The sequence below is a fragment of the Argopecten irradians genome, unplaced genomic scaffold (assembly GCF_041381155.1).
Source record: "Argopecten irradians isolate NY unplaced genomic scaffold, Ai_NY scaffold_0801, whole genome shotgun sequence".
In the NCBI taxonomy this organism is placed as follows: domain Eukaryota; kingdom Metazoa; phylum Mollusca; class Bivalvia; order Pectinida; family Pectinidae; genus Argopecten; species Argopecten irradians.
In genome coordinates, this window is record NW_027188268.1 from 2 (window position 1) to 20,726 (window position 20,725).

A 20,725-nucleotide genomic window follows, 5' to 3' on the forward strand; every position below is an offset into this window, starting at 1 on the left:
ATCACGAAAAAAATCCATGGCACAATGTCCTATATGGAATGAAGCACTTACTACGCATTCACCAAAAGAAAAAAAATATTTTATATGATTTTTTTGTTATTTAGACATACATTATTTATATACACGATTAAACACCAATTATTGTTCAAAATGATGAGTATTGTTTATGCTCTGTCGGCGATGTAACATCTTTAAGGTATCTGTTCTTAAGATTTTAAGAACGGACTTGGTAGAATTTAAGAGCCAAGTTCCCAATTAGCCATCATACCATTCAAACAAACAAACTCACCTCACCAGGAGTCAAACAGCCTCTTTCTCTGAAGACAAAATACCGATGTGCTACATAATTAAGCAAAAGCAAAAGTTCATTTTACAAAATAATCTTACCATATTATTATTTTCCCCAATTGCCTTTACGTTTGGCTCTCTAATGGCATAATTAACTTGTCGAATATGTTATGCACAAGATGACATCTGGATATTTATTAAGATCTTTCACAGAATATCCATGTCATCCATAGTATTAGGGGAGCATTAATATTTATCACATGACTTGAAAGTCGGCTTACTCATGCTGCCGAAAACAAAAGGTCGAGCGTATTGAAAGTACGCTGTTGTGAACCCATGCAGACATATCCGTTGTAGTCTCAAAAATAAGGTACCGAAACGTGCATTTGCGTATTATTAACTCCTTAAATAAGCTTATCTAATCGTAGGACAGCGTATCAGAACCTACATAAATGTACATTAGCGTATCTCTTCCTAGTTATACCAACATCATTACACCTTATTTAGCGTATTATAACTTATTATAACCTATCTCAGTTAACAGAGACGTACCTTCACTCCCCCATTTTTTTAAATACGCTAAGATACGTTACGCAAGTATGACCGGGCCTTTAGAATTAATTATAACAAATAAGTAGATTATACATCTGTATCATTTTGATTTTTTTTTGAAAACAGGTAATCGAATACTTCGATACCAATATCAATATGATTATATTTATTATTTGAAATAATAATTGCCATCTTAAGGGCCCAGCGTCTACAGAAATTAGCTTTGGTGATGGGATTAAAATGTGTCCGGGATCCAGATACTAGCTACGAATTGACATCTGACAATATGAAGAAAATGTTGGCAGTTTATATGCGTTTCAAGTAAGTTGCGACGAAATGGAAATCCGGATTTATCATGCTTAATTATATAAAGTTATTTGGATAGTTTGCGCTTTAATGGGATGTGTTGTTTTTCGCATTTGATTACGAAGGAAGTATTCAAATATGTCAATACATACAGTAAAACTGTCTTAGTGACTGTGACTACCTCTGCATAAAGATCACCTACTAATAAATACCATGTCTTCATGATCCGAAATGATCGTTTATAACATAATTTGATCTGTGTATAAAGACCACCTGGCTACATAGACCACTTTTCGTAATAGGCGGTTTACAGTGTTCTTGTAACTGTGTAACTACCTTAGAAATATGAAGTTTATTTTCATTATTATTATATATATTTACGACGATGTATAAACGTTTGTGGTCGTCGGATTTCTAGGTGCAACATACCCGTCATTATCATGGGGGAGACCGGATGTGGAAAGACAAGCCTCGTCAAGTTCATGTGTCAGCTCCAGTGTCCAGATGATGGCGTTCGGAACATGATCCTGATGAAGGTATTGTAAATGATATGATTTATTTTATTCTCCGATTTCATTTATCACACAAAACAGGACGATACTGAAATGCTATACTTAGTCTCTATTTCTAATTGAATATCTCTAAAGCTATGTGAATTTGATACGTCTTATACCTATATTGGTCTCATCAAAGCATATCTTTTGTCAAAGTAACGTTCATACCTTTCGTGCGTTTCATTCGTAACCGAACGCGCCATACCAGCCGAACTGAACCAGTATTCTGAAAAAAGTCTGATGTAATGCTTTTAAATCCTCAATGTTCTTCAGACAAAAACATTTTGAATTCGAAGCATATCTTTCATATTTCTGCTGCCATAAAAGTAAACGTGTTCCATTAGGAGGTGCTGTATCAATTCAGTACAAGTGTTACGAATCAAAAGTAACGAGCGGATAATCATATCAATTCTAGCTTCAATCTCAAATCTAGAAGCCTCGACAGTTTTTCATTATTTTTTTTTCATGTATTAAATATATATCCCACAAACTGTATGACCAATAACAAAATTAAAATGAAGTTAAAACATCATATGGAAACGCTTTACAGAAAATGTATCATATCCTCAAATCTAAGAACTAACTGGCCAACATATCTTTTCCATAGGTCCATAAGTATATATTATTTTGGTTGCGTAAAACTGATATTTCAATCTAAACATTGATGTTATTAGATGCATGGTGGAACTACTAAATCGGATATTATGGAGATCGTTCATAAATCAGATATTATAGCCAGGAGGAACGTCGAGCAGTATGGTTCAGCTTTCTTCACTGTCTTGTTCTTTGATGAAGCGAACACAACAGAGGCCATCAACTTCATTAAGGAGATTATATGTGACAACGCGATGAACGGAAAGAAGCTGGAATTAACGGCCAATCTCAAATTTATCGCAGCTTGTAATCCTTACCGGAAGTGAGTAGCGAAAATGTTTCTGTTGCATAATTTATTTTTATTGATACTTCAGAGTTTTTCCGTCAAAAAGAGACCAATGAACCAAATGTTCGAGAACATATATGACGAAAGTCCTTTCTTTCATTATTTGTATTTTAAAACGTAAATTTAGTCTTACGCATAACATGAGATATCAAATTTTAAAGATATTGTTATAAGATGTTTTTATTAGAATTTTATACACGGCCCTCCAAAGGTTGTGTTACACATGCATGTTTACAAATATACATAACAATCTCTTTAATACATGCATCAGTATATATTATTTATTGTTATTACTTATATTCTCTAACTTATTGTTCTTCAAGAGTTTTCTTCGAGATTGATTGTCAGGAAATTTTAACATGTGTTACAGAACTGTTGAAGGGCAGTATAGTAAAATTGTATGACTTAAAATTTGAGATGTCATCTTAAATGCCAACAGAATGTTTATTATTTTATTAACAATTTTCTTCAAAATTCAAAACCGACTTACCATTGTCGTATAAAAAGTCTCGTTTAGAGCATTACAACAACTTTTGATACCCATTAGAAAGCGACAAAACTCAAAAACGTTTCAATTAGTCTAAGTTTGACATTACATATGATGGTGCATACGAATTTAATCACTCCGTCCGTCAATGAAGTAAATAAGCTGACAATATACTCAATCTAAGTAACATAGTTGTGTCAAGATGTAGAAAATCACAAACACATTTCAGTCTAAAATACATTCAAACTTGCACATATTCCGGCAAACAAAACAGTTCTAATGGAAATAACATTACTCGTTTTCACTGTGATATGCCAGAAAAGCCCACTGTAGTGAGAATGTATGTGAAAATGTTCAATCGCCATTTACCCCATAGTCTTGTATGCCGTTTCCCTGACCCTTGCCTTTGTAGTAAAGATTTTTTTTGGTTTGAAGAACTACTCAAATGACTCTTACAGTTGCATCAACATTGTTAGATAAATGTTCTTGTCTAAAATAATTTCATCAACTCCTCAGTGGTTATGTGTTGTATTTGTTTAACGTGCGTGTCTTTGACTCGGGTATGGGTACAGCGTACATGTTGTACCTGCTTAATCGTATTGATCAACGATTTGGAATTCCAATGGTATTAATCAAAATCCTTAACAATGTTGTGAAATTTGTCACTATTTCGTGTCATATGTTTCATAAAGAATGTAGAACAATACATTTATGTCACATTAGCCTCATTGAATGAATTGTCCCTTTAATGTGTATGTATAGACATTCCGGAGATATGATAGAGCGACTAGAAAAAGCTGGACTGGGATATCACGTTAAACTGGACGAGACAACCGACAAACTCGGTGAGTCATACATTTCATATTCCGAAAGTCATGTATCTGAGTGAATAATCTGATTTTCGTTTTGTCTCTCTTTCAGGTTTATGTTGATGAAAACTTTTACCTAAAATATTGATATCAATTTACGTTTACGCCACACTAAATGTAGAATGATTATTATATTGAAAGCATTTAGAAAATTTTATTAAGCAATTTGGTACGCTTAAAGCAATTGCATGTTTTATTTAAATGAGTGTCCATTTCATACGAAATTTTATGAAACGAGTCTAATTAGTTTTTTAGAGAGCTTCGAGACTACTGTTACAAAATCAATCTCATATGAAATGAACACAAAATTAGGATATTGTTTATCAAATAACCTAACTTTAAAGTGTGTTGTGAAACTCAATCGGCTTTTGCGATAGTGTACGTCATTTTTACGTCACAATGAAATTCTAGACAATGAAAAGTGTCCCATCTTATATAAATTACGACACATGCAAAAGTATTACTCGAAGAGGATTATATATGATAAAATTAGCATATCGTAATGTCGATTACAATCGACTTTCGTAATATCTATAGTTTATTCATCAAATTACAATCTTTGATAACTTAATTATTTTTTTAATGTTTCTATTTTTTATCATTTTGCAAACATTGTCATACTTCTACACATTACGATGCCTTAATATTTCAAGGTCGTATTCCCATGCGTCACCTTGTGTACAGGGTACAGCCCTTACCTCACAGCATGTTGCCGTTGGTGTGGGACTTCGGCCAACTGAATCTTCAAATGGAAAGACAATATATTCAGCAAATGGTTGCTAAACAAATACCTTCTCTTGGACAAAGCGAGGTAGGATCCTATTTTTTATTTATCTACATTGCCTCATAAGTAAGAGATATGGGGGACATTTATGGTTTTGATTGCTGTATTAGTTGTATATTTTTGTAAATATCAAAGTTTGCAAATCCATCCGTTTTCAAGAATTCTTCATTTTAACGACAAAAATCATACCATAAATAAAGTATTATTTACTGTCGATTTGTCTCACCTTTCGCTGATTGTGACGTCATATTAACGTGATGGCACAATTACCGGAATGTGGGTCTAATCGACAGTAATTCGGTATTTTACCAACGTTGTTTGATGTTTTGACTGTAGCAAATTAATTTCATTTCAAACGTCACATTTCCAATGCCTACCGTAAAAGAGACACAGAATTCATTGTGCATCATCTTACGATAAATACGGAACCGTTGATGGGGAAAGTCGCTAGCTCTATTTTGGCTGCATTATTGCAAGTCTTTGACCTCATGAGTGTGTGACCTCGGATTCATGCGATCTTATGATAAATCTACATTTTTGATACAGTCTTATGATAAATCTACATTTTTGATACAGTCTATCTTTTTATTGTAGTCAAATACGCTAAATATCTAATTGCGTTTTTTTCAACAACATGGATATACCTCGACAGTCCATTATGATTTATAAATCCTTATTATGGTTTAAGGTCAATATTTACCGCATTGAACACCTTTGATTATGATATTTGATATTAAGTTGGTTTAAAAAAGCAGACTATGCACATGGTACAAACTTTACAGACTATAAATGATATTCATCATTTGAACAAAACTTGGTTTTTAAACAGGTAAATATGTGTTCAGTTGACATATCAAATAACATGAAAACAAACTTGTTTTGCTTTTCATGGATGCGCAATCAGTACTTCATTCCGTATAGGGAATAGTCCCATGGACTTCTTTTTGGACTCAATTAATTAGTTTTAATATTTTATATTGGAGTAATATAAACAGCTCAAATAATTATCGATAGTAATACTGCTGTAAAGTAAGTAACTTTTGTAACTGAAGACAAATTCTAATTCGTCTTCTCCTGTTCTTGATAGAGTTTGAAGAATTGAATATCCATAGAAAAATCCTCCAGTTTTTATTTTTGTTTATCTAATAATTATTCTTCATATATTTTGGGGTTATGAAGTCATAGACAAAAAAACGGACATTCTTCATATGACTTCATAACCCCAAAAGATATTGAGAATAATGCTTATAATTTAATTAAGATAAACTCACTTAGGTACTAATGAGGCATTAGTTTCCATGATTTACACTTACGTTTACAATATAACAAATTGAGTTGTGTCGCAGTGATATCTTATCCAATAATTCAGTTTTGCCAATGACTGTGCGGCTTTGAAATTCCCAGCGAAACGGTTTTGTATATATGACGTCATAATACTTGGCGTACATTTTTGTCGGTCTATGAAAAAATAACCTCAAAGATCTAACCAATAGAAATGAATGTAACATATGGAATTAAATCATATATATATATATATATACATACTTAAACTTTTAAAAGACGTCGTGCATCAGTAGATATTAAGAAAAAAATATATCAACACGGCATTCCTTTTCGCTAACGTTTTCAGGCCTTTCAGGCCATCTTCAGGCGATTGTTTATTTACTTTAGCTTAGATACAAAAAAGATGACGTCATAGTAAATGATGACGTCATAATAGACAATACTCGCAGGGTATATATACTCGCATATATATATGTTTTAATAGAACATTCTAATAAAAACACAAGTTTTAGAAACGATTTTAAATACGGACTTTGCTTATCTTTTATTTTATTTTTCAGTCATCCGTCGCTGTTCGTCATATAAAAGCTCTTTCTCAATCGAAACGAGAAGACAACGATGTTGCTTCGATTTTGTTGGAATCTCAGACCTACATGAGAAATCAAAAGGTTATTAAAGAATCAATCATTCTACTTATTTGTTCTTGTAGTTTGATTTCTTTTAATGGTCTTTTCTGTTGGGAAATGTTAAATTTGAACATCAGTCTAGAAAAAGGTACATTTTTGATTTTCTAAAGAATGGTTTCCTAATAAAACATGTATAAAGAAGATTGTGCTATACAATGAACGTGAAAATGTTGTGGTATGTGATATAACTACCTTAAGCTAGCCAATTTAAATATTTTTCGTGTGATACTACAAGTTTTACGACATTCAAATCATGCATCCTTAAACTGTAAATGGGTACCTAACATAAAGCATACATTTACATTAAGGTAGGGTACCATACTTTTGAAAATCGCGCCAGTTCATTTGACGCTAAACCAGAAGCTGCGGAGGTTGTTTTGAATTCCAGAAGAATGGTTTCCGATACGATTTCAGTTGGATATTTTTTTCAATAGATGAGAATTGTCTACATATAATATTGAATGTTGAAAAGCATTAAAGAAATCAAATAAGAGCAATAAAATCAATAGTATATGTTATCTCTGAGGTTTTTACAGTCCCTGTCGTAAATGGGAATGGATTTTTCAAATACCGAAAGTAACATTCGTCGGAATTAATGATAAGAGAAACCCGTCCGGACCGAAATTCAGGAATTCTAAAACAATCGACTGCAGATTTCCTTAAAATACAAATTTGGAGAAAATCATAAAAATAAACAAACATAATCCAGATATGATATCACAAAAAACAAATGAGGTGAGGCGGATTTTTTTTTTTTTTTTTTTTTTGCATGATTTTAGAAATATAGTCAAATATGAAACATCTGGATGAAATGGGGGTAGGGTTTTGAGTTACAAACTTAAAACTTACAAAATTCTGAAAATTGTTTTCAGTTTCTTTTTTGCCTATTCATTGTTTTAGGGGCGAAATTATGGCAAAACATGATAATTACATATAGAGGCGGTCCTTTGAAATAACGCAAATTAATTAGCAGTTGTAAAAACACAATAGTTGGAAATTAAGGACAAAAAATCAACAGGATAGAGACTACATTCACCCTAATATTACAGAAAACATATTTCTCATGAATTTTTCCATTTTCGGCCAGCAAATTTGTACGGTTGTTATATTTCAAGCTCAAATACTTCAAACAATAGTTCGAAAATACCCATTTTTCTATAAAATTTGAAAACTGCATGAAAAATACAAGAAAATAGACCTGTTAGAAAAAAATGACATGGGTCAAAACTATGGAGCTACATTATGTACCTTAATTGTTGATAGGACGAATGCAGTTTTGTAAGCCTTCGGGACGTGCAGCGAACACTGCAAGTCATGTCATGGTTTTTTGGGAAAAGAACAGCAAACACTTTTGGACGCTGTGAATGTTAAGGTAGGTATTCTTCAAGAGGAATATGTCGTTCCAAATAACACAGACTTGGTCATTGTTAATATCCTAAATTGGTGTAATGCATGTATCACCTGGAATTCATTTCTTGTCATCTGATCGCTGTTCCTTACGTATTATGACATTCATTGGCTTTTTCAAAGCAAAAAACACATGGAAATGTGGTTGCAAATATATTAAATAGGTGTGCTAATAGTTTCAAACATTTGTCTTCTTGTTTTGTTATTATTGTTTAAATTGTCCCATGTTTCCATAAAGTCTGATGTTTGTTTATCATTTATGAAAGTACTTATTTAAAACTACAGTTTTTTTTTTTTTTATTTTTTTTTTTATCTTTTGAAATCATTTTCATTTTTACAGACAATACAGACAAAGACAATTAATTTAACATCATAAATACAAAAACAAAATATTTCATTTGCATCAATTTTACATGACATTCACATTTATACTTTTACACACACAAAAACACACCCTCACTCAAATACCAAAGAGTTTACTTATTTTAATTATTATATCCATTCAAAGGTTTCCATACACCCACATTCGTTCAGACATACATGACATTTATAAGAGGTTAAGAAGATAGGTTTAGAGAGGAAATAGTTGTATAGGAGGATAGAGTCGAGATGTGGAAATATGTATTTTTTATCTAATAGTAGAGAAATTGTTAATAGTAAAGTAATACCGGAAGCTGTCAGGATTTGTTCTGTAAATGTATTGTTTAATGATTAAAAGTATAACATTATCAACAGGTGCATTAAGGTTGTTAGTTGTAAGACCAAGAAGAAAAGATTGTTTGTTAATTGAAAAAGGAATATAAAGAGCATCTAAAAGAGTTTCAAAGTTTTGCAATAGATTTTGTACTTCTCGACATTCCCACATTAAATGAATAATTGTTTCTCTCTCTGAATTACAGAAAGTACACATAGGGCTAGCTACTATACTATACTTAAATAATTTTGAATTGGTGGTCAGAATACAATGAGAAATACGAAACTGAAGCCATTGAAGTTTAGTGGTTTTTGTTACTTAAAAAGGAATGTTATAAATATGCTTCCACTCTTCTTCATCTAATAAAAATTCTTCTTGCCATTTCAGCTTACCGGTAGGTTCAGTTTCTGACTTATTAAGAATAATATATAGAAATTTTGAATTTTTTATATTTGAAAAGAAAATCTGTATATTTAGGGGAACATATGGACGTATAAGTGGTAATAGGTTTTGCGGCCGAGGGTTAGGCAGACGTTTACGAACAGCAGATATTAGTCCTTGAAAATGAAGGAAGTTGGTGTGTAAATTATCATATTTTTTGTAAAAATTCTTCAAAAGAGTAAAAATTTATGTTTATTTGATCTTTCAGAAGATCAGCAATTGTGTGAACTCCTAAATTATACAAGCCCTGTAGAAAACGGGTTTACCACCAACAGTTATATTTTTGTTATGCCAGATACTTTCTGTTAAGAAGGATTTTTATTTTGTAAATCTTTAACTTCTTTGGAACTGTTCAATTTATACTAGGCTTTAAAAGTATCTTTCCAAAAATCATTTATACAAAGGTTAATACATTTTAAAATATATTCACCACCAACATTTAATAGTAAATCAAAATCAATGTGTTCCTTTAAAATAGATTTCCATTTCCCTTCGCAGGTGCATAATCTCCTGATCCAACCTCCAATTTAAGGGAATTAATAAAAGTATTTAAATTTACTATTTGAATTTGTGTTTTCGTTATATTATATGGTTTTTATCATTATATGATTTGATTCTTATCAATATATGGGTATCAATTTTATTTATATTTGATTTGATATGATCAATGTATCATTTGTTTTTACTATTGTTTTATTTTCATTTGTCATGGTATTATTTTCTTGTATCATTATATCAATCGATTTCACCATTATTTGATTTGGTGACACATATATTTGATTTACATCTATCATTGTTTTATTTGGTGTTATCATTGTATTCTTTTCATTTATCGTTATAATTATTTGATTTCATCTTTATTTGATTTGATTTCATCTTTATTTGATATGATTTTACCATTGTATGATTCTACTTTACATTATTCCCAAACATCATTATTTTATTCCATAGATACTTTATATGGTTATACTTTTCCATTATATGGTTGTACTTTTCCATTATATGGTTATACTATTCCATTGTATGGTTATACTTTTTCATTGTATGGTTATATTTTCCATTGTATGGTGATACTTTTCCATTATATGGTTATACTTTTACATTATATGGTGATACTTTTCCATTATATGGTTATACTTTTTCATTGTATGGTTATAATTTTCCATTGTATGGTGATACTTTTCCATTATATGGTTATACTTTTCCATTGTATGGTTATACTTTTCCATTGTATGGTGATACTTTTCCATTATATGGTTATACTTTTTCATTGTATTGTTATACTTTTCCATTGTATGGTTTATACTTTTCCATTATATGGTTATACTTTTCCATTATATGGTTGTACTTTTCCATTATATGATTATACTTCAAATAAAGATGAAATCAAATAAAATGAAGATGAAATCAAATAATATAACGATAAATGAAAATAATACAATAATAACACCAAATAAAACAATGGTAGATGTAAATCAAATATATGTCACCAAATCAAATAGTGATAACATCGATTGATATAATGATAAAAGACAATAATACCATGACAACTGAAAATAAAATAGTGATAGAAGCAAATGATATATTGGTTAGATTAAATCAAATATAGATAAAATGATACCATATATTGATAAGATCAAATCATATAATGATAAAACCATACAATATAATGAGAACACAAATTCATATAGTATATTAGAACCATATGAGACAGCTATGGGCGTTCCATAAATAGGAGTCAGTTTTATTGTCTGTATTTCCATAAAAGCAAATTATTACAAGGGAAAACAAATCAATGTACATGATGTATACTTGGTTTTGGTGATTTCTTTACTCTATTTCATAAATTTCTTTTATTTTTTTTAAAAATTTGTTAAAGTTGATGAAAGGTTCGACATGTATTGTCGCCGAAAGACCAGATCACTTATCCCTTATGCCTTGGGCGTTAAGCTATCTGTCTGTCCCTGAAAGACAAAGATAAATATTCCAAGTTCATATCTCCTAACATTTTCGGTGTGTATAAATGCCTTTTACCTGAGAGAGCCGGAACGATTATGTAACAGGAAATAAGATCGTAAGTTATTGTTTAATCAAACGTCCCCGCTAATCAAAATGGAAGTGGGATCAGAAATCGATTGTTTGGCGTTAAACGCTTATATTTACGTCCAGAATCGATTGTATGTAACAGGATTCCTTTTTTTGTTCTCATAAATCAACTTTAGAATAGCCGAGACAGGTGGTTTCTATGGTTGAAAATAAGGAAAAATGATTTTTAAACGTTTACGAGTGATTTCTGAAAAAAAGAATTTTGAGTAATGATAAATGATTATAAGAAAATTTGAAGATGTAGTAAAACACATTTCAGTGGTTGTGTTACTGGTAATTATGAAAACTTGAACACAATGTATTGGTGATAGCTATTTAATTGTATATGTTAAGTGCACTTTATATGGCAATTAAGTGGTACCAGAACAGCCTACAGACGTGATATTGGAACCAACTGTTTAATATGGACCAATATTATCGCGAGGAATACCATGCACCTTAAGTGAGAACTGTCTTCCTGTACTGACAGTGTGTATTGAGCTGCTGCGGATACCGCTGGTTTCTTGTTGGCTAAATCCGAGGAAAGTTCCAAGTCACTCAGCAAAGGCTATTCTTACTGAGACGATTGCAGGGAGCGGCTTCAAAAACTACGCTTTTTAAGATATTCAAGCAGGCAAGTCATTTACATATACAGGTTGCATTTAAGTCCGAATTTCTAAAGGTTAGATTCGCCTACTTCTGAGCGACCGGCTGCACGGTATGATAACAATGTTAATCCTTTGTTTTAACGGAAAGATCGCCTTCCCCGTTTTAGGTTTTTAAACTATTTACTTGCGTTTTTTGAAAACGTGATCCCTCGCTAGTTTTCATAAGAGGTAAAAAAGGTTAATATAAAGATAAGAAAATAGTTGATAAAGTAAAGATATAGTCATGTATTGTTTAAAATAAAAGCAAACGGCAATGCTACTGAAACGTTTTTTACAAACAATAAATGCTATTTTGTATGGATTATATGTGGGTTCGTTAAAACGATGTCCCTCAATGCAGTTATCCCCCGTGCAGGACAGGACATCACACCAATTACAATCTACTAGCTATCTCAGTAATGTCTTATGCTATAAATTGTATTTCTTTTCAAAAATCTTTCTGTCGTCTTCTATCGTCGCTTTGGAAATTCTCTTCCCATTCGAAGTAAAAAAAATATAAGCTATCTATGGTAAGTAATTTGTAGAAAAAAATATCTACACGAGAATATTCTGCAAAAGTCGCCTTCCTGGTTATCCATTTACAAGTAATCGTCTTTAATCGAATTCAAGTTGATATGTTGCGAGAATTGAACTGTTTGCATTTCAAAAATGCATTTAAGTTTATATGTAGAGAAAGTCCCCTCCTTTCGCTGTTGTAAGGCAAATGAAGAGCTACTGGGAAACTAATGTATCTGCATTGCTAGTAATTTTAGAGATATCAGGAAAGACTTTAATTTTCTAATTCTTCCTCCTGGATACACCCATTGATATGTTACTATACGGATATCCTAATATGTCCATTGCTGACAAAAAACTCATGTTCCACTCCTTTCATAATTTTTATATCTCGAACTAACATTTTTTTCTGAATCCTTACTTTATATAATATATTGTTATTTATGTACAATTTTGAAAATAATAAAGTTTGGTTTTAAACCAAAGCATGCAGTATCACTCTTAAGAAGCATAAATTGGTATTGCTCATTGGCGTAAGTCTGGAATTTTATTTATAAGCATTGATGTCATTTTTTAATTTCATGGGGTATGAAAGTAATTTTATTTGCAAACTGACAAAATACAAAAAAGCAGTGACATCAATGCTTATAATCAATTTTTTCAGACTTTTTCAATAATATAATATGCATTTACACTTACGATTCAATTTGAATTTCCATTTTTTCTGAATCAATACGCAACGTCACTAATTTCTATTTTGAAAGTCACGATAACGTTTTGGGTATTCGCGCCATTCTCGAATTATATTTTTTGTGAGTAGATGAAAAAAAAGAATCGGTCAATCAGAAAAGCTAGATTTAGCATGAAACATTAACTACATTGATATGCCTTGCTCCTTTTTATTTAATATAGATAACGATTATGGGTGGTTATCACTATATATAATTCGATATACGAAATTGTTATTTACCGTTTTATCGTTAATTTCCTGACTTCCTAACAACCACAGGTTAGATATGTTTTCGGTAATCATCCACATTTCGTACATTAGAAGAAAGCCGCTTGCCTAATATATCCAAATTTACTCTTTGTTTTCCATTTTCAGGCCCAAATGCTGTCGTATCAATTGCAGTCCGCTGTCTACATCAGACGGAATTATACGGACTTTCAAACAAGCTGCAGGGTTGCAAGAAACACAGGACCTTCAGAAATTCGTTTCCGTTGTTGTTCTGGACGAAATTGGATTGGCAGAGGACTCACCACATATGCCTCTGAAGGTATATTCTAACGGTCGAGCACTATTACTATCACTGTCGACATATCCACCACTGGAATATGTCAAAGCAAAATTGAAGAGCATTGATATATTCCATATGTGGATAAAACAACATTGATAGTAACTCGACGATAACCTGGGCCTATCTAATAAACCAAAAGCTAGATTAAGGCAGTATGCAAGTTAATGGGTGGAAATTATTCTAAGAAAGAGAAGAACGAAATCGAAAAAACTTGTACACATTTCCAACATCATCACCTATGCTCAATATGGGAAACCTAGCTCAATTATTATACTGTATGTTTACTTTTCTAATAAAAACCTTTAAAACTCCTCAATAGAGTACAAAAACTTTACAATGAAAGTACATAATTATTATCAACCGCCGCTATTCCTTTTTCTACACTTACTTCTGCTTTAAATATTTACCCGTACATTAGTTATTACATGTTCTGAAGAACGTGTTTCTTTTTGTCAGAGTCTCTGTTTAGTTGTTTTGCCTATCAATCTGTGATTATGTATTTATATATTGTCGTAGGGCGTTGCATCCACTTCTAGAAGACGGATCAGATAAGGATGCTTTACCTGAAAACTCCGCAGCCTTTCAAAAAGGTAAATGGCCTATCCGAATTACAATTGGTGTTCAATATATTTTATACTCAAACTGTTGAATCAAAACCTTATATCTCAATCTGATATATTTTTTATTTTAAACTCTTATTCCATCTTGGAACTCGCAAACTGATGAAAATACACTATCCTTTAAATTTGTGGACAAATGTCCCTGTCCTAATTTCCCTTTAAATGATTTCCATTCTTTACTCATGGGATTTTACAAAATGTATATAATAAAATATATATTCATGTTGTATTGTTTAGGTCAGTTTTTATAGGTATTTCAAACTGGGCCCTCGATCCAGCAAAAATGAACCGAGGTATCCTTGTTCAGAGAGATGTTCCATCGGAAGAGGAGCTTATAGAAAGTGCACGGTACGACACAAGTTATTTTACTCTGTGCGGTCCATAACAAAGTTTTATTGACCTGTTCTTCCTAATTTAGAATATGTGTACCTTGACCTATAAACAAATCTTGAAAGTAATATTCTACATCAGATAAAAAAAAAATTCTAACACAGGCCATCACGTTTTGTCAAATATTTCACAATATTGCTCTTACTAAATTGTGCCATCAACTCTCAAAATTGTTCCGACATCATTAAATGTGGTTTGCCCATGTATAGAATAATTTTGACTGAAAATCGGAAACCTCCCACAGAAGTACTGAATTAATTTCATTGTAACCTGACATCAACAGTGGTGGTCATGTGTAGATATGCATGCATGGGTTTTCTGCCTACTTTTGGTTACCATGGTTACCAGGTCACTATACTCAGGATACAATGCTTTTTTTATCGATTTAGTTCAATTGATGTTACATATAATGATTCAATACCGTTATCATTATAATGGAAACATAATGCAAAAATATGTCTTTTCCATGGTCTAAAAATAACGGATGTAACGATTCAGTGGCCATACACATTCTAGATTTTTAAGAACCTCCAAATAGTCCTTGTTTGGGCACATTTATCTAATTTCCATTTCCATTTCTAGACTATATCCTTATCTCAATTTACTAAATTATTAAATGATTGAAAAATAGGGCATTGCCTTATTGTAAAGTTCCATCTTGGACTTTATGTTTGCGTAACCTTTCAACTCCACGGTAGAAGTTGCCATAAGTTTGAAATAAGATCTAGAAGCCTGCAAGCCATGTATCGTCTCAATTTGAATTTATTACTTGTAATGTTCGAATTATGAATATCAGACATGTTTGAGACTTATAATCTGATATTTTGTATTTCTTATTTGAAAATGTGACACCATCGGACGCGCAGTTCAATGACAAAAAGAAAGGGAATCTTGTCCCCGGTGGCTGAAGAGCATACACGGAACTGACAAAGATAGACTTCTTTGGACTTCGAGACTTCTATGGGTAATTCCTTGATACCAGTACTACTAAATAACACGTCACGAAACTCTACCATATTATATCTCTCTCCAGATTAATCGTTAACGGGTTGTAGATTATATATTTTTGTTACCTTTACGAAAAGTTAAATTGTATTTCAATTTTCAAACACCAGGGCACAATTTCATCTATAGGAACAACCCAAGCAATGCATTACAAATATTAGGAAAACTTAATTTCAATTTTTTTCTAAACCTACATTTGTATGTTACGATTTTTTATGTAAAATTTCAACGTAAGGAATTCCTTAAAGATAGGAATGTTGCTCTAAAACTTGGCTTAAACTTAACAAAAATAATTTTCATATAGGAATTTTCACAATGTATACAATTAGCAGTGTTTTCTTTTTATGGTTAATCAAGAATGATGTATGCTTTTTATTGCTACCTCAAAATAAGAATCTCGACAAATTCATGAGTGAAACATTCAGATTCTAAGAATTTTCGAGACGACGTGATGCACCTTGAACTGCCTTTGGGACACATTTAGTCACAGCGCTTGTTCAACTTCTAAGATTCGCAGAATTTAGTAATAAACTGTTTTACTTGATAAATCGAATCATTTCCGTCTTTGCATATTAGAAGAGTTTAACCTCCCTTTGCAACATTGGTATCCATTGTTACACGTCATTTACGTCGTCATTATAGATCCTCTGAGAGCTCTGACGTTACGTTCGTATACACATAATGTCACAATCACAAAAGCAAATGACCCTGTAATATGCAAGTACAGAATAGTACTTACAATTACTGTAACTGTTCATTTCGTGCCGGAAATGGCACTATAAATTACATTGTTAAAGTTGAAAATAAAAGCTAAATACAATCCGGATATGGTATGATTCAAATAAATGTTCGAATGTAAATAAATTATAAAAATGTGATAAGATACACATGTAGAATGATAAAGAGTAAATCTTAAAAAAAGAACAAAACTACATTGATTTCATTTCTATGGTTCAACCACATAATGTTTTAATTTGTCATTGTATGACTCATTAATTATTGTTAATTTGATGTCAGGAGAACTTTAACATGTAAATGGTCCCAACAAACAATATACGAACTTTTAAATTAAAAACGTGTTATTTTCGGCTACTTATTTCTAGCCTGATAATTCTGATCCCGACTGCACACAACTAGGTTTAATCAAGGCAGCACTGACATTCAAGAAAGCTGTTGATGGGTGAGTAAACAGAACATTGTTGATAACTAGGTAAATAGTTCGTTTTGACCATGGAAGCAGCACGTTTAGAATTAATCGTTCTGCACAAAAAAGTCTTGAGCAGCTACTGATATGCCTCGTTATTTATTTTAAAAACTTCTGCCAACATTTACAGAAGAACCCCTCTCTCTACTGTTATGGCCATGAAAACTGCATCAATATCACTTATGAAATCACAACCAAAAGGCCATATTACAAACTTGTAAAAGCAGCTCCCCTTTCTCAGCTATCAAGATCATGAAAACCGCATAGACATCGCACCTCCTGAAATAACAAACGACAGGCCATGTTCCAAAATCGTAAACTTTTACATATATTATACTTCTGACTGTCTGTCTACTACAACATGTGCATTTTTCATCATATATGGCATCCATGTTCGATTTATATCCAGATTAGAGAATCGGTATCTCCTGCTGCTCACAGAGAAACTATAGCTTCCTTCCCATGTTACAACACCAAATCCTGACGATCAAGAATCTTCAGTTGACCACTTTGTTCGGCAGCAGCTTTCCAAAGGACCAGGAATATACGCAGGTATCTGTAATAAAATATAAAATGAAACGCTTTATTACATAGCCACTGCAGTCTCTTCAATTACCTTGTCAGAGGGATATTAATATACATGACTTTCTGACACTCTGTTTATTAGTGTATCGTAGTCTGAGGATTGTTTTTTTTTCTGAACTACAGGTTACAATTTTAATTAGACATTAAAGTATACTTTTTTCGAATCCAATTTTGATGTTTCTTGGCATTACAACAACAAAAGATTGACCAAGACATCTTACAGTTAAATTATTGCCATATTTAGCTGAAAATGTGCTTACAAATAATTTTGTAACATTTAGATAATTGTATTTACAGGAAAAAGCATTTTGAAGACATTATCAACAAGTGAAAATAGAAATATAAACAAAGAGTAGCCAATTTATATGTAACAATTTTAAATATACAACGTAACAGTTTACTGCTTGTCAATGTTTCGCTGATGTTTCAAAATGACCATACTTGACCATATGTGAGACGAGTATCAAGTCTAAATAAAGTCTATTATTAGTGTTATTATTAAGTCGTTGTGGTGTAGATGGCAACACATTAATTTTCATTTTAGGTGTCAATTTTACTGCGTTGTACATCTTCATTACGTATACTCATGCAATTGAATGTCGTTTTTTCTCTCGTTTCACATAACCTTTCTTGTAATTTTTTATTAATAATAAAAATATAAAGTGAAAGTGTACAAGTACTATACTTATGTGTTTAAGATTTGCCGAAACATCAACCGTATTAAACTTTGTATGGAAAGTGGGCAAGCTGTTCTCCTCTTAAATTTGGAAAACCTGTATGAAAGTCTCTATGACGTCTTAAACCAGGTTTGTTATTTATTCTTTTTGCTAGATTCATTTAATATAGATATTAACAATACAAAAAATGGCAACGAATTTCTTTGCAAGCAAAGTCAAAAGCGCAGCTGGCAAAGCCTTAATTTCTCTGTAGACCGTGTTTGTTAACGACAATGGTAATAATATTAACTGTTCTGTATGGCCTGATGGTTCCTCATTCGTGATATTTGTACCACTGCGCTACATGCGTTTCTATAAATATCGACCAAATTAAGTCCACTTTATCCATTTTTAGATTTATTGATACATATAAACTCATAAGCAAAGTATCGAATACCGATTCTTTTGAATATTAGATGCATTAATCACATCCTTGATATTGACCGAGATCATCAATAAACATTTTTTTCTCCTTGTAGTACTACGTGCACTATGCAGTGTGAACAGTACGTGGACCTGGGACTTGGAACTAACAGAATGAAGTGTAAAGTTCATCCAAACTTTAGGTACTCAAATTATCAATCTCTGTGTGTTTTTGGTACATTCGCGCCATCGTCGGATTTTTCACATACAGGTAAAAAAAGTCGTCAGCTAATCAGTTTAACAACTAGTAAATATGAATACAATTATAGTAATAAAATGTCTAGTTGTAATATATTTCGCTACCCGTGTTTAACTGTAGCGAAATTAGACCGTTTACCGGTTACCAGGTAGTTTAATTTGGAGCGTCCGGCTAATCTTTGGGTGTCCTAGGTTCGGGCTCCAGTCGCCGCCTCACTTTCTCCTTTCCTGTTACGAGATTGATGCCATAAATAAATACCAATGATTATGATAAAGTAAGTAACCGGCTCCCGTTGCTGCTTTTTCAGACTCATTCTGGTAGCTGAGAAGCAGACAGTTTACAACACCTTCCCTATTCCACTGATCAACCGTCTCGAGAAACATTTGGTGCGTGGAGAGATGTTGCTCACCGACGAACAATTCCAACTGTCAAAGGAACTGGATGATTGGATGCAAAATTTCATACAAAGCGGGTAATCCCTTCGGGCTGAGTAGAACGGCTTGTAAGATAGATAAGCATAATGGTATCTACCTGGGATTTCGTTATGCTCTCGTGGTTAAATATACAACAGAGAACGTTTTTCAATATTTGTCTATGTTGCCATCCAATTTAGAAAAATAATGAATAGTCTTTTTTTGTATGTTTTCAAACACCCTGACATTGTAGGGCTGATGTATTGTCGGATACAGTATTTCGTATAAACTTCTAGATATTATTGTTAAGATAAGGGGTTGCAATGGAATTATGTATGCATTTGTGGAAAGATAATTTCTAACAGAACTTAATTTAAAAAAAATAAACTCATTCAAAATATTAATTTTACTTTTTGTATGTATCACAGCAAATTACCAAGACTTGAGCAAGACTGAATGTATTCATAGGATACAGTACAGACATGGCTCCTCTAACCGTCCTTAAGGTTGGGGCGAGCAAGTAGAAGGAGATCTAGTGTCGCGGAAGAATACCCTGACGCGAGTAAGGGCGTAATTGGATCGGAGTTAATTAACTGTAATGCCCATGAAGTATAATATATCAGCTCTATTTTCTTCTTGTTTATTCTTTTGCCGTCCCTTTTTTATTTTATGTTCGACGCCCGCGACTATTTCATTCAAGCACATGAGTGTGAATACGGGTCAAAAATGAATGCTTTTTATTAAATTTCATTTACTAAGCTTTCTTTTATTAGTTACTTTGCCATTGTTTGTATTTCGTTTTAAATACAATCATTTCACATAAAATTATTGTTAATAAAAATCACTTTAAGATTACACCATAATGAATGCGAACGGCAAACCATGCATCGAACACGTACTTTAATGTCTGAATAATATTTTATCTGCTGGTAGATTAAGGGGTCGAGTGGTAAAACATTCCTACTAAACAGCATGCACACCCTATGGGATGAAACGTCAGGGAAAACCGACAAATCACCTAGGTGGAGTTACTTCAGTGGCTAATGCGATCGATTAACGTATAATCCTGTGTACGGGAAATCGGTCTCTAACTTAACGATGAAGATATCACAGACACTTATTATTCAATGGTTGTTGAGTTAGTATATTAGACAAACGTCCGCAATTTTTATGTTCCAGGAAATCTGTTTCATGTACACTGTTGGTTGCTGGAATGTTCTGATAATTGTTAAATAAGTAACACATCACCATTAAAACATTGAAACTGTGATTCAACGGTTTCTCTCATGACACCAATCTTTCAAATATTAAATAACACGTCTTTTTTAGGAC

At 32.3% G+C, this 20,725-nt stretch overlaps 1 protein-coding gene and 1 long non-coding RNA gene across 2 annotated transcripts; both read left to right on the forward strand.

Annotated features, from left to right (window-relative positions):
• Positions 1–1,038: 1,038 nt before the first annotated feature.
• LOC138313639 (E3 ubiquitin-protein ligase rnf213-beta-like) lies at positions 1,039–8,121 on the forward strand (the record flags this gene model as incomplete). The annotated part of the gene is made up of 7 exons (XM_069253989.1): positions 1,039–1,161; positions 1,565–1,682; positions 2,375–2,616; positions 3,890–3,972; positions 4,650–4,807; positions 6,625–6,732; positions 8,014–8,121. Coding segments are annotated over 7 exons (940 nt in total), but the record flags the coding sequence as incomplete, so codon positions are not given.
• An 8,835-nt stretch (positions 8,122–16,956) lies between these two features.
• Positions 16,957–18,448, forward strand: LOC138313638 (uncharacterized). Its single transcript, XR_011207233.1, has 3 exons — positions 16,957–17,033; positions 17,467–17,609; positions 18,341–18,448. It is a non-coding gene; the product is annotated as an uncharacterized lncRNA (long non-coding RNA).
• Positions 18,449–20,725: the final 2,277 nt, after the last annotated feature.